General features: G+C 46.7%; 7 protein-coding genes across 7 annotated transcripts; 3 read left to right on the top strand and 4 right to left on the bottom strand.

Annotated features, from left to right (window-relative positions):
• Positions 1-101: 101 nt before the first annotated feature.
• V8C40DRAFT_267613 (dynamin family protein) lies at positions 102-2,382 on the bottom strand (the record flags this gene model as incomplete). Its single annotated transcript, XM_083219866.1, has 3 exons — positions 102-332; positions 402-923; positions 979-2,382. 3 exons carry the CDS (start codon positions 2,380-2,382, stop codon positions 102-104), a joined length of 2,157 nt encoding a protein of 718 aa, XP_083071056.1.
• A 545-nt stretch (positions 2,383-2,927) lies between these two features.
• V8C40DRAFT_280595 (uncharacterized protein) lies at positions 2,928-3,494 on the bottom strand (the record flags this gene model as incomplete). The annotated part of the gene is made up of 1 exon (XM_083221414.1): positions 2,928-3,494. The coding sequence occupies one exon, from the start codon at positions 3,492-3,494 to the stop codon at positions 2,928-2,930; it is 567 nt and encodes a 188-aa protein (XP_083071055.1).
• A 784-nt stretch (positions 3,495-4,278) lies between these two features.
• On the top strand, positions 4,279-5,402 carry V8C40DRAFT_51549 (oxidase ustYa family protein). The gene is made up of 3 exons (XM_083223058.1): positions 4,279-4,660; positions 4,719-4,841; positions 4,901-5,402. The coding sequence occupies exons 1-3, from the start codon at positions 4,438-4,440 to the stop codon at positions 5,341-5,343; spliced, it is 789 nt and encodes a 262-aa protein (XP_083071054.1). The 5' UTR covers positions 4,279-4,437; the 3' UTR covers positions 5,344-5,402.
• Positions 5,403-6,259: 857 nt separating this feature from the next.
• V8C40DRAFT_267610 (uncharacterized protein) lies at positions 6,260-6,979 on the top strand (the record flags this gene model as incomplete). The annotated part of the gene is made up of 1 exon (XM_083219865.1): positions 6,260-6,979. One exon carries the CDS (start codon positions 6,260-6,262, stop codon positions 6,977-6,979), a length of 720 nt encoding a protein of 239 aa, XP_083071053.1.
• Positions 6,980-7,717: 738 nt separating this feature from the next.
• Positions 7,718-8,267, top strand: V8C40DRAFT_280592 (uncharacterized protein; the record flags this gene model as incomplete). Its single annotated transcript, XM_083221413.1, has 2 exons — positions 7,718-7,894; positions 7,950-8,267. 2 exons carry the CDS (start codon positions 7,718-7,720, stop codon positions 8,265-8,267), a joined length of 495 nt encoding a protein of 164 aa, XP_083071052.1.
• A 386-nt stretch (positions 8,268-8,653) lies between these two features.
• V8C40DRAFT_249978 (N-terminal binuclear Zn cluster-containing/DNA binding domain-containing protein) lies at positions 8,654-10,880 on the bottom strand. The gene is made up of 6 exons (XM_083216866.1): positions 10,639-10,880; positions 9,830-10,561; positions 9,635-9,731; positions 9,339-9,574; positions 8,978-9,282; positions 8,654-8,925 (listed from the first exon to the last, which is right to left on the bottom strand). The coding sequence occupies exons 1-6, from the start codon at positions 10,791-10,793 to the stop codon at positions 8,873-8,875; spliced, it is 1,578 nt and encodes a 525-aa protein (XP_083071051.1). The 5' UTR covers positions 10,794-10,880; the 3' UTR covers positions 8,654-8,872.
• V8C40DRAFT_249977 (cytochrome P450) lies at positions 10,881-13,158 on the bottom strand. Its single transcript, XM_083216865.1, has 4 exons — positions 12,725-13,158; positions 12,484-12,656; positions 12,167-12,419; positions 10,881-12,117 (listed from the first exon to the last, which is right to left on the bottom strand). The coding sequence occupies exons 1-4, from the start codon at positions 12,903-12,905 to the stop codon at positions 11,102-11,104; spliced, it is 1,623 nt and encodes a 540-aa protein (XP_083071050.1). The 5' UTR covers positions 12,906-13,158; the 3' UTR covers positions 10,881-11,101.
• Positions 13,159-13,554: the final 396 nt, after the last annotated feature.

The following is a 13,554-nucleotide window of genomic DNA, read 5'->3' as shown; positions in this document are numbered from 1 at the left end:
AATAATTCAGAAGATTACAAATTGGATGACATTACAACTCAAGTTATTGTAAACATAGCGGAAATGCTGCGATGGGAAAACGGACTACGCCTGTCATGGCATCACAATGAGCTCTTTTGCAAATCTCGCAGGCTCTTCTTCAAGCCCTGCACCTGCAATGCCAGCTTCTCCCGTCTGGCGATCTGTTTCTCAGGCTCCGAACCGATTCGGAGCAAGTCTTCTTCGGATAGCTGAGAAACAGAATTTGGAGAGAAAGCATTTGGCAAGGGTGCTATAACATGGCGCTCGATGACTTGTCTCGCGACGTTATCGACAAAAGTCTTCATTGTAACCTAAAGATACCCATGTCAGCATCTTATATAACTGGTTAACACCAGAATTGAGGCGTGGTGGACCCTTACCTTGTAGTATGCGTCCAGCTCTGTGATCGCCTCGTGGCATGCCTGCTCATCCATATCCACAGTAATGCGAGACCCAATTGCAGCGATGAACTTCTGAATATCCACCTGGACGTTACTAACATGCAACTTCCCGTGGTTATCTCTCTCGGCAGAAACGGCGTTTTCCACCGCTTTTTTCTGCGCATCCAGTCGAGCTTTTTGGACATTGTCCGTATAGTAGTGATTATACGTCAATGGACTGCGTCGTTCGTCTTTGATGAGCTTTTCCAGCTCACCAAGTGCATTTTTCTCGGTCTCTTCAAGCCATTGCTGCAGTATTGAGTGGACTTGAGCTCGCATACTCTCTTCGGGGATGAGCCTTTCGACAGCCAGCTGAATCCACTCCGATACTATCTTGAGAATAGTATCGATGTGAGATTCTGCAATAGTAGGCCAACGACGCGATTGTTCGTGGAACAATTCGGCCAAGAGTGCTGAGTTGTAGTTCCCAGGTAACTCTTTTCCTTTTGTACGCGCATATGCCTATGGCGAGTATTAGAACGATGTCCTTTGAATGAGTAAATGTATGTTTACTGACCTCTTTCACCCATCGCATCATTGCCGCTTTGTTTACAATAAGTTGTGTCGTAATGTCATCCAATTTGTCATCTTCCGAGTCGTCAGACTCCGGCTCCGTATTGTCACGATTGACTTCAATTTTTAATTTTCGTCTTTTCCCAGACACTCGCATGTAGGTTGCAAACTTTGTGTTTGACTCTTGCACGCGTGCCCGTAGCCTCGATATGTCGCTCTCTGAAAAGAACCTGGTATCGATACTGTGGTAATTTCCATCAAGCGCGGCTTGCAAGAGCTCATAAAACCTCATGCTAAGAGCTGTGAGGAAATTCCTGATGAGATCGGTTGTAGGCCTAGCCTCTCCAAGTGATCTAAGCTCAGCGTCCCTCTCAGCCAACAGCTTCTTAATCTCCTCCCTCACTTTGGGCAATTCTCTCTCTATATGAGTATCAAGAAGATCTTGAAGGAAAATCCGAAGATTCTCTGCGCCTACCCGACTCATATCGAGATTCTGGTTAGCCCAGGCCGGACCAGAGAAGAACCGCCGCTCTAGGTTCGAGCGTGCAGCCATAGTGACGCATTCTTTGAGCTCAGCAGGACTGGGGTTCTTTAGGAGAAAGAATCCCAGTTTGAGCTTGATATTGTCTTTATTTTTCGCCACCAGTGCAATTTTTGCTTCGCTGCCATGATTTATTAAATCAGGCTTTGTGATGATCCCAACAGTCCTTTGACCAAGGGGGTCGTGAGTTCTCGCCAACTTAATAATAGGTTGATTGGCCATATCGTTGCTTGCCTGTAGAACAGCCAGAATTATTGTTCGCGAGCTCTGAAGGTATGATGCTACCATACTGTGTACAGCTTCGACATCTTCTTCGGTTTGCTCTTCGTTGGCAACAGATATGAGCCCTGGCAAATCCACCACACTGAGGTGCAATCCAATTGGGCCGGTGACCTCTATTCGAAGGACGTCAACAGAAAAGGCGCCGGCGTTTTCGTTGTCGCAGCATCCACGAATGTTCATCAACCGTGACACCTCTTCGATAACACCAGGCAACTCTGACATATCCCTCAACTGTTTGCGATACGCGGAGAGAGTTTGTTGGACTTCCGCAGGCCGCGAGATGTGCGGCCTGATACTGGCAGTAATCGTAACCGACTCGCATTCTGTATGCCGAAGATTGATCTCACTAGGGAACCTAGTACAGAGTCCTTCCTGTCGAGGGAAGGGTATTCCCGTAACGCCCTCCAAAACTGAGCTTTTGCCAGTTGACTGGTCTCCACAGACGACCAATGCTGGTAATGAGATCAGGTCACCTACACCGTGCGCTCTGATTTTCTCGACCTGGTTTAATCGTTGGCTAGATTTGGAAGTCCGAAGGTGACTGAACTTCCCATCTGGAGGCTCGCCATCGCTCTGTGCGGTCATGGTATTGGGCGAAATAATTTTTTGAGATTGCAGATTTGTTTCAAGTCTTCAATACACTCCTTGCTGGGTAGATTTAATGGGAGGATAAACGATCTTTATTACAAATGAGATGATGAAGCAAAATTGGAATGCATTAGTAGAGCTGATCGTTTTAAGACAACATCTCATTTCCTGATCAATGCCGTTAGATGTTTCAGTACTAAAATATGAGATGCAAACAGACGTCTTTCTAACATTCCATGAATGTCTCACCGTTTTCGTTGAATGGAGATATGACCAATCAGCAGATGGATGATGGCCAGCCATTCAGTCCGCAAACGCCCATGATAATGATTTACGCATTGAGAATCCTAGTTTGTAACCTACACGTGGGGAATCAGGAGAGAATTTATGAAACCAAAACAAGAGGGATTCTATATTTCACAGCATTGCAATATGTAAGTGTAAGAAATGTCAGATTAGATTCATCCATCTATCAATAATGCTTCATCCTTTCCGATCAGTCAAATCCGTCGTTAATCTCCAATTTGTATCTTTCATTCAGCTTATCTGCCCCAGCCAGCCTGATTGTTTGTAGGGTCAACATTCGTACCACGTCTTCCCCATCCTGCCTGGTTGTTGGTAGGGTCAACTGCGGTACCTCGCTTGCCCCAGCCGGCTTGGTTATTCGTGGGATCAACGGCAGTGTCGCGTTTCCCCCAACCAGCTTCGTTATCAGCGAGATCTACAGAAGTGTCACCTCGTTTACCCCAGCCAGCTTCATTATCAGCGAGGTCCACAGAAGTATCACCTCGTTTGCCCCAGCCAGCTTCATTGTCAGCGAGGTCTACAGAAGTATCGCCTCGTCTTCCCCAGCCCGCCTGGTTGTTCGTAGGGTCAACAGCGGTACCTCGTCTGCCCCAGCCAGCTTGGTTGTTTGTAGGATCAACCGCAGTGCCGCGTTTGCCCCAGCCAGCTTCGTTATCAGCCAGGTCGACACTAGTATCACCCCGTCTTCCCCATCCAGCTTGATTGTTCGTAGGATCAACAGCAGTACCACGCTGTTCAACTGGAGCAGCGTCGACAGCGCCCAGAAGGGCCAGGCCCAAAGATAGAAGCTGGGAAATCTTCATATTGTAGAAAGAGTGGAGTAATGCAAGGCAGACTCGTCAAGTTGTAAATTTGCTTTTCGTGTAGAAAATTTACTGGCGAGATGTTCAAGGTTGAGCCCGAGTTTTGTAGGATACATGAATAGCTATATTAAATTCAAGCTGCCGGTCTTTTTAGTACCTTTGTATGCGGACCTATTTGCCCTCGCTTATCTTTTACTTAGGACATGGGTGAGTGTAAATGAGAGCCCACCTTGTATCTCATAGCATCTCTCTACGGATAACTTCCATCAATTTCCATTTAGTAAGAGTATCTATTTCAGTATCATATACTGACCAATACTGGCTCAAAGATGGAAGTTCTTTCCGGACCAAGCAGGTGTATTGTTATGATACGTTGCATCGTTCCCACACCGACCTCTTCCTCCGCATGAAAACTTGCCTCTCCTTCGTCATTCTCTTAATCTTTTTGGGCCAATGATTACCAAAACTTGTAAGAAGATATGCATGTAGCTGAGCTCAGCGTACGGGTTTTCCGGGGAAAATGATATCGTATACCAAAAGTAACCTTGCATGATTAGCGCCCACCTCGAATCCTTCGCTTGGGTGTGCATGGGGGCTAGTTCAACTTCTCCGCATCACCAAATCTGAGTGAGACTCAGTTATGCAAGTACAAGGATGATCAAAATGTTGTCTATCAAGTAAACAAGGGCAATTATTCTCATAGCAAGAATTTAGTATCTTGTTTCCAATTCAATGTAACCTAGAGCCTTGCCATCGGCTATCTTTGGCTGTCCAACCTGAAAACGTCTGTGCCATTCTAGTCATGAGGACATGAAGAGGTGCTAACTTTTTTCCCCAGAGGGTCAGTGAATGTAATCTACAGACGGCGAGGTTCAAGTGTTTCCTACCTATTCACCTCTCATTTCGTCGCCAGGTGATATTACGCACAGGACAAACAACCAATATGGCGTCCGAGACCTCTGAAGAGTTTCATGACGAGGAACATTTACTATGTGATGATGAGAAAGACAGAAGCCACAATGAGCGACCTTCAAAAAACGTGTCACGAGCGAAACTACTCCCATATTCCATTGCATTCAATGTTGTGCTACTCTTGGCACTAATATCAACATGGGCAATCTCATATCGAAAATTCGCACAGTTAAGAATATTAAATGCAGTTTACTGTGAGTAACTCTTTCCAATGTAATATTTGGAAGACGGAGACTCTGACATTACCAATAGCTCCAGCTGAATCTGCAATTGAGTACAAGACAGTGGTCTTCACAGGGGGTCTACATGGTGATAGATCTGCCTACCAGGGATACTCCGAGGAAGTCAATGAGAGGTGGAATAGTCTTTTCAATGGTAAGAGAATTCCCATGATGAACTCATCGTGAAGTTTGTTAACCAATTGCAACTTGAAGAGATTGGCATATCTCAGATCCCAGCGGCCATGGCAGCTCGACTCCCCAATGCTACAACACCAACCGCTCACGACCCGAAACAATACATGGTTGAACTAGACGTCTTCCATCAACTTCATTGCCTAAATTTTATGCGCAAGATTGTCTATCCGGACGTTTTCAAAATTGATCTTACGCCTGGCACAGAAGAGGGCGAGGACAATATCTATCATCTGGAACACTGCTACGACCAGCTCAGGCAGTCAATTCAGTGCGCATCAGACGTAGGTACCATCTACTGGGAGTGGAGTGAACCAAAACAGAAGATGTTTGGTAACCTACGAACTACGCATACATGCAAGAACTTTGAGAAGATAAGAGAATGGGCCGCTCAGCACAAATTGGACGAGACTTTCGACCAGTTTCAGAAGGTTGAGGGGGCTCCAATTCGGCAATCAAATTAGACGTATCGCTAGAATCACATAGTACGGTCATTTGCGTAGTTTCTGCAAGCAGATGTACGATAAATGAATAAATTACAGATCTATTATATGTATCCTGACGAACAATACAAAACGCAACACTATAAACATAACCATTTTTCCACCAATGTACATTAACTTGGACACACCAAGTGGCAATATTACAGGAGACCAATAGCCAATCCTGAACTCTAACGGGACATCATCTGAACGCCCTGGGTATATCATATCCCATCTCATAACTCCATGGGGAAGGTACGAAGAGACTCTCTTATTATTGCATCATGTTCAATTCGATCTACACGCTTCTAACTTCCTTTTCACCGATTAAACGGATACTTGGGGGCGCAGGATTGGATCTGCATGCCCGGTTTGATAGAAGCAACGCAATTTGAGTCTCGTGAACAGGTTTTCGGACGTGTAACGTAGCCCATCCGCGTCTTTCGCCTTCTCAAAAGTACCGGTATATAGGAACGATTGCTAAGCTTAAGAGATAACATCCCTAGCGTAATGTCATATGCATAACTAGTCTTTGCCCCATACCCTTGTCAGCACGCAAATTCGTCTAGCCTTACGGCAATTCAGCTTTCACCTACCGGAAAAGGAATGAATCTCGGGTATCTCAACGGTCCCGAACTGCCCGTCTGTTGAAGGATTCAACCCCACGCAACGATATGCGAATACACAACAGGACTCAATTCATGTAGCCAAGGGTCGATATCTCCGGTTGAAGCATATCCCAAACTCATCATTCTGGTGAGCATGCGTGACAAAGAGCCGACGCCTTTATGTCTCGGCGTAGGTCCGAAGTTCTATGAGAACTCTGGGGTTATACTCCATTTCCATCATCCATTTCCTCACTTGCACATGCGTTTGCCATTGCAACGACTTGATCATGATGGATCGACTTCGCGAGAGTTCTCTATTCACCAAGGCAAAGCCATCCAAGCAAGAATATGCTCAAATTGACGGCAGTGACAGTGAAGAAGCCTTGTTATACCAAGCTACTTCAGCTGCACGGCCTCGTTGGCGCCTGATTCCTCTCATCTCATCGTTTTTACTCGGTGCATTGACCGTAGTGCTGGCACTTGGTCTATGGCAAATGATCATCGCAAATAACCACAGCACAAGGACAAATCGACCTTTTCCCGAAATGCGCAAAGGCACTGATGAAAAAACTGGCCTCCCGTTAAGTTGGTCTCACGGCGACTGTGGCAACTCTCCCGCCGACGCGCAAGCCCTCGGCTGCCGATACAGCATCGTGTTGCACTCTTGGCTTCCCCAGGATTGTCTTACGGACGATGACATGGAAGACGAAAAACTCATGTATGATGGTCGCGACTGGCCGTATGAAATCAACGGCAGAAATCTCACCATGGATGAGCTTCACCTCGGTGACTATGGTCACTTTACTACGACATTTGACTGGCACGTTGTCCACTGCATGTACGTGTGGAAAAGAATTCACAGGGCAGCTTTAGATGCGAGCCGAAAGATTGACTCGTATACGGCAAATTTCCACCATACAAATCACTGTGTTAAGATGATTGGTGGTGATCCGGGTGGCATGAAGGACTCTGGAACCAAGATATTTGTCAAATATCCCATCTGTGCTTAATAGCATACACATTTCGTACGACCTAAAAAGATAAAACCAGATAATACAAACCTGTATCATGTATGACTTTCGCTCTAACTGGAAACTGAGCGTTGTATCAAACAAGCTGGATACATGCATGTCGACATACTACTGCAGATCCCCCTCCTTTCGTTAACTCGCCTCCACAGGATTCAGACCAAGATCTTATATGCAGAATCCGGCTAGACTAACTCTGAGCAATATGCCTCGCTTGGCCTAGTCATGAATCATGCATCCCTCCCTGGTACGTTGCATTCGGTGGCTGATGGAGTGTGGTATCACTCAATCTCCACCCTTCTTGGGACTTGATAGATGCTCTCTGACCACACTTCTCCTCAGAGTTAGATAATTTTCTTAAAGTTTTGAGAGTACTAGGAATATGAGGTGATTAATGAGAGAAACAACAACATGTTTACGTCCAAGGCACCAGACGCTGAATACAAACGACTTACTGAAGGCAATGATTCAGACGCCGGAGAAAACGTGCAATCGCAGACAAACAAACGGTTAAGTCTTCTAGAACAGTCGTTCAGAAGATTAAGTGTCATACATGCCTCAATACTTCTCCTAGAAGTGATACTATGTGCTCTCCTCATCTCAGGCTTCATAGTGTTGAATCAGACGAGACGGGCAGTAGAGTCAAAAGTCTCCCTTGATGGCTTGTCACAGCTCGGATCATATAATACTTCTATGAAATTTCAGGATGGCTCGAAACATATGGCTGATTCGCACGATGCTGACAAATACTGGAGAGACCTTCTTGATAGCGGAGGCGTGATATCATTGAATACAGAATGGGCTCGGAAACAAGGATTGAGACCATCAGCGCAGTCACCAACGGATCCTTCCCAGAGTATTTATCAAGTGGACGTATTCCATGCCCTTCATTGTTTAGTATGTTTCATTTCTTACAATCGTCTTTCATGCAGTCTCTAACTGGACATTATAGAACGCAATTCGCCAGAATCTCATGTCCGAGACACCTCCTCCGTGGGACGAGACGCACATGCTCCACTGCCTCGACTACGTTCGCTCCCAATTACTTTGCCATCCAGACTTGACCCTAGTCACAACCAACGATTTGGAGGAATTCGTTCTCGACGAAGTACATACATGTCGCGACTATAATGCAATGGCCGACTGGGTATATAGGCATCGGTGGGTGGAATTCCCGGAATGGCTAAAGTCAAAAAACGCGAAGAACAATGGCCACGAGGCGACTCACAATCACACGATGGCTGAGCCCTCAGGCCACGATCACTCATAATTACGACTTGCAGCATAGATCTGATTTATTAGGGTCGTTTAAGTGGGCTAAGAATAATACATAACTGACATGGTCCGCACAAAACGTCGCTCATTGTTGGGTGCATGGCTAGTGATCTTACACAATAATTCGTGTAGGCAACTCTCAAGGGTATGGGATCAAATAATGGAATCATATGTTAAACAGCGGCGAGCAATCCAACCAACCCGAGTAAACTTCTCTGTCTGGCAGTAATCGTAGGAAGAATGTGCCCAGACACACGCGGCCTGCGGTCTAAGCCCGAAACCCCGCAAGTCCGTAAACTTGGTTGAAACACCGCAAACACCGCGAAACACCGCATTGTTACTTCACGATGATGCACCTTGATGGATAAGTTGAGCGTCTTACTAGAAGAGAAGCATCACTGATAGCCAGCACGAGAGGTGCTCAGTACCTAGTGTAAACCTTGTAGTGATATTGAGATTGGTTTTTGAATCAGGCATCAAACATTATACCCGATTACTTTGTCGCATAATTCCTGAACCGTGTAAATGACCTTAATTTCCACCATCATTCATTGACTATATTGCATTGCCGCGGCAAACTATGACGCCCAGCCGCATATCTTACTCCATCACGAGCAGAATCTCTTGCTTCTCCAAAAGTGAGAGGTATGTGGCTATAAAAGCTGTTAGTAGGAACAATCTACTAATCTTCAGTCAGCCACCTACAAGTGCAAAGCCATCGACTTCCGACGAGTTTCATGCTTTTTCTCAAGATCTCAACTTTCTCTCGATCGCCCCTTGTCTGAGACTTATGTGCTATCCTCAAATGCATTGAGGCTACCTTGTATAACAAATGAACAAGAAAAGGGCTGGCAACATCACAGAGCTGATCTGAATCCCCATGGATCAAGGTCAAAGCCATGTCTAATGTTGCTTGCGAAATGATAGCACTCTCGGAAGAGAGCTTCTGGCCAGAGTCACTTATACACATACCCTTGCTAAACGACGAGTAGTCGAGCGCGAGAATACCACTAATACCACATTAGTCAAATATGCATTAGTATAAGGAGGTTGAGAATTGCCCTACGCGTAACAGACCGCTGATTGGCTACAGTATTCTAATCGCCTCATAGATGCCTCGATATTAGAAACGTTGACTAGCGCAAATATTGTGCGTCGCAACTGGGCAGTCTCGTTGGACTCCTCAGAGACATGATGTAGAACCTGGCTGAGGAGATGTGCGGCTTGCGCAAACCGCGCAAAGAGCCCCAGGTGGTAGCTATTGGCTGTTGCTAAAGTATAAATACGATCAGGATTGAGTACCTGTGGGATAACGTTAGAAGTTTCTCTAAGAGATGACGTTGATGTTCACAGGTTACTCACTCCGGATTCCCACACTTCATCATCTACCGGCAAGTAACTCTCTAAGCCCGCATCTGTAGTAATCAGATGCCGTTTAGGATTACTCAAGTTAAGATATCTAGAAGTAGCATCAATATCCTGCTGGTCTCCTTACAGGAATAGCAAATTCCAGGAACCGGATAGGCGCTGCAACTCTTACACGTCAATGTCACATACCTATCAAGAACCAAGATCGCCCACCACATTCGGCGACATTCTTCTTCTTCAATCCACTGACCCTGCGCGGCGCTTGACGAAAGAATAGACTTTTCAATGCCTAGGGCCGTTGCGTACCGAGCACAAGATCCTACCGAGAGATAAGCCGCCGGGTATATGCCATGTCCCAACTCGTAGAGGGCGATCAGAATAGAAGCCTGGAGAACTAGAGTTGATAACACCCCTGAAGCCTCGATTTGAAACTGGAATAGTTTCACCGTCTCGTACAATGGCGTATTCCAGGTTTTGACCCGTGTGTAGCTTAGCTTCATAGACAGCACCAGCAGAAACAGCTCAGCTCTCTTATAGGTCAACCGATTGAGCAGGTTCGCACAAAAGTGAGGCTTCGATATAATTGGCATCCACATGTGAACCGATTTAAAGAACTTTGCAGAGGTAGCCTGGATGTCCAGCACACTCCCGACTAACTCGGCTATGTCATCGGTCACCGCCACATCGGCGTTTATCACTTTCAACTGCGCCTTGGAAAAGACCTCGGGATCTAAAAAACTCTCGGCAATGAAGCTGGAAGTGGCAGAAGGAAACGATAGCTGGCGCACGTCTTGCTTTTTCTCGGCCAGAACAGTGGAAGGCGGGTCGACGATGGATTTTCCCACTGGCAGAATCGCCTTGATGCGGTTCTTTAGCTTCTCTCTTTTCCGACGGCCCGGGTAGTTACATGGCGTATTCTTTCTACACAGGTGTTACTCAACACTGATTTGCTGCATCATCGCATCATCCGCCGCAGCGGAGTTGAAGAGCAGACTCACTGAACGCAAAGAGTGCATTTCGGATATATTTTATCACAGCGGCGTTTCGATTGGCGGCATGTCGCGCAAGACCACCGCAAAGCCAAAACCCCGAGAGTGCTGTGATTTGCCACTGCTCGAGGCCGTGGTGACGGGCTTTCGTTAGAAGTGGACATTGTGCATGTGCGAGGATGTAAGGTGAGCGGACTTATAACCGGCGGCGTGGGGACATGCGGGCTTATAAGATGAACTGGGTGGGAGACTCACTGGGGCGGTGATTACTATTCAGCTAAGTTCCACAGAGAATATCTGTCACGCCGTCGCTTTCCATTGGTACGCATTATGACATGACTAGCTAGTGGACAATTACTAACATGAAAGGTTGAAGAATACATATTAAGTTGGTATAGTCAATCTTGTAGCAAAGCTATTAACACCATGTCGAAACTGCAGATACTTCCATCTCTCCAATAAGTCAGTGGCACTAGTAGTGGCTGCTCATTTCGCTGATTTGTTGGCCAGCGCCCGATCTCTTCTTCATCTTAATCATAATTTCAGATGCCCTGGGGATCAAGCTGTTGTGGACCTTCCACTCCTTCTTGGGGTCTTCCAATTCAAAGTCGAAGAGGGTAATGAGCGTTGCGACTGTCTTGCTAACCTCCATCTTTCCAAGGTTCATGCCGATGCACTTTCGCGAGCCAGCGCCGAAAGACAGGTCCACATTGTTCAATTGCTGGATGCGGTTCTTGTATTCCTCTTCAGTCTCGTTGTCGGCTTGCAACCAGCGCTCGGGGCGGAACTCTTCAGCGTCATCGCCCCAGACCTCCTTGTTTCTGTGAATCACGTAGGCATTGAATCCAAGAGCAGTACCGGCCGGCACGACAGAGCCATCAGGAAGCGCCAAACCGCCAGATGGAACATAACGCTCCTGGGCGAAGCAGTTGCCGGGCATGTATCGGAAACACTCTCGGGAGACAGCCTCTAGGTACGGAAGCTGTCGGGACTCGGCATAGGGAACTGGCAGCTGCGAAAACTTGGCATTGACAATCTCGTCTCTCAAACGGCGGAAGACAGCAGGGTGCTTCAGCGAGAGGTAAAAGATGGAGCGCAAGCTCGCCGCAGTGGTGTCGGCGCCAGCGGCAACATTGACCAACATGTAAGAGAGAATACGGTAGATGTCGACAACTTCGGGGTTCTGCTGCTGGGCTTCGAGATAGCGGTCCAAGAAGTCGGGCTTGGATTGGTCGTGGCCGTCTTCGCCCTTCATGCGCGCCATCAAATGTCCAAGGCAAATTCCGGTGACGGTTCCAAACGACGGCGGGCCAAATCGCATAATCGGGTTCTTGTCGAGAAATTTGTCGAAAATAGGGTTCATGCCGACCGTGACGAGATAGTCGTAGGCTCTGTCCGAGACGTTGAGGGTGCCATCGAAATCATGTCCCTTCTCGAGATATCCGACCGCTTCACTCCATGTAGTCTTGGCGACGGCATCCATTCCAACTAGACAAGTCAGCTTAATTCCAATAACATCGCATAAGTGGAATCTTACAGAATAGCATCCATTCAGCAAAGTCGAAGGTTTTTCCAAACGCCTCGTCGCCAGCGAACCGTTGATCAAGTGCTCGGCACAATGTAGAGATCACAGAATCAACGTGCGGCTCCATTGGCGCGACACCAGGAGCAGACCAATACTTTGCAATTGGCTTCTTAATTCGAGCATGCTCTTCGGGGTTACATTCTGAAAAGATGTTGTAGTAGAGCTTGCCTTCAACCATTGCTCCACTGACGCCATGCCAATCAGTCTGCGATATGACAACTAAACGTTAACCAATGTCCACTCTAATAGAATGCAATGTCGAGATTCACCTTTCTCCAAACCCCCCCAAAGTCGAAGCACGTCTTAATCAATGAGGGGTAGTCAACGTCGATGTAGTTGGGGCCCATGCGAACAATTGGACCGTACTTGTCATGGAGTTTCTTGGTCAAAATGTGCATATTTCCTCGATAGGCATAATACATTCGGTAGAAGTTGGTATAGGCTTAATTTCGCACAACATGTTATCAATGTGGCTCTCTTTTATCTCGAAATTCTCTCATCTTCACTTACATGCTAAGAATGGCCCGGGATACTTCTTCAATGGCGAGATTAGGTACGAAACAAAGCTCCAGAAGACATAAGTCGCGACTGGAAGCAGCATGAAGATCACCACTGGCTTAACCAACATGACCGGGCCATTTTGCAGGAGCCCAGCACCTTGGGCCGAGTTGGGAACAGAGTTATTGTCCATGATGGCTGGCTTCCACAAGAACGTGGACTATTCTCGTAGTACCAAGACAATCTACAACTTCGGTGTAGTTATTCTGGAAAAACTTCCAAGAAGATAAACGGGGAACCCCTCTTAGTAGTTCACATGCAAATAGCAAGAGGAATTGCTCTCAAACTTGTCTATAGGGGCCGAGACCCCTCAGGCATATCGTATCATTAGGCGGATTGGCGGAATTCTACGTCCAAAGTGATCCACAAGTCGACGGATAGTCAACAGCAACGAGTTAGCACCAACAAAAGGGTTCAGGGATGCCGTTATCCTTGACTCTACTCGAAATGACAAAATATCTGATTTGTTACAACTTTTTCTCATCAGTGGGGTGGGTCAACCTCAACCAAGTTTTCAACTCGGTCTCCACAACGCACGTTTCACCCTTTGGCAACGGGGGAAGCACTTAAACCCCGTGGTCCGGACGAGTTCTTCACGTCGAAGATCTCAATAATGGAAAGATCCTGGAGATTTCCTTTTCTGACGACTTTATTCATGCAAACCTTATCGACTGCTTCTTTCTGGGGAAAGTGACAAGTTGAGGTCGTATTACGATTACGGAGCAAGCACTGTAAGAGCAAATAAGGAGACTGCTGTTGGTTCAAACATCCTTGCTGAATGC

The sequence above is a fragment of the Trichoderma camerunense genome, assembly GCF_050948025.1.
Source record: "Trichoderma camerunense strain CBS 138272 chromosome Unknown V8C40scaffold_13, whole genome shotgun sequence".
Taxonomy (NCBI): Eukaryota; Fungi; Ascomycota; class Sordariomycetes; order Hypocreales; family Hypocreaceae; genus Trichoderma; species Trichoderma camerunense.
Note: the sequence above shows the minus strand (reverse complement) of the source record. Positions and strands in the feature narration are given on the sequence as shown.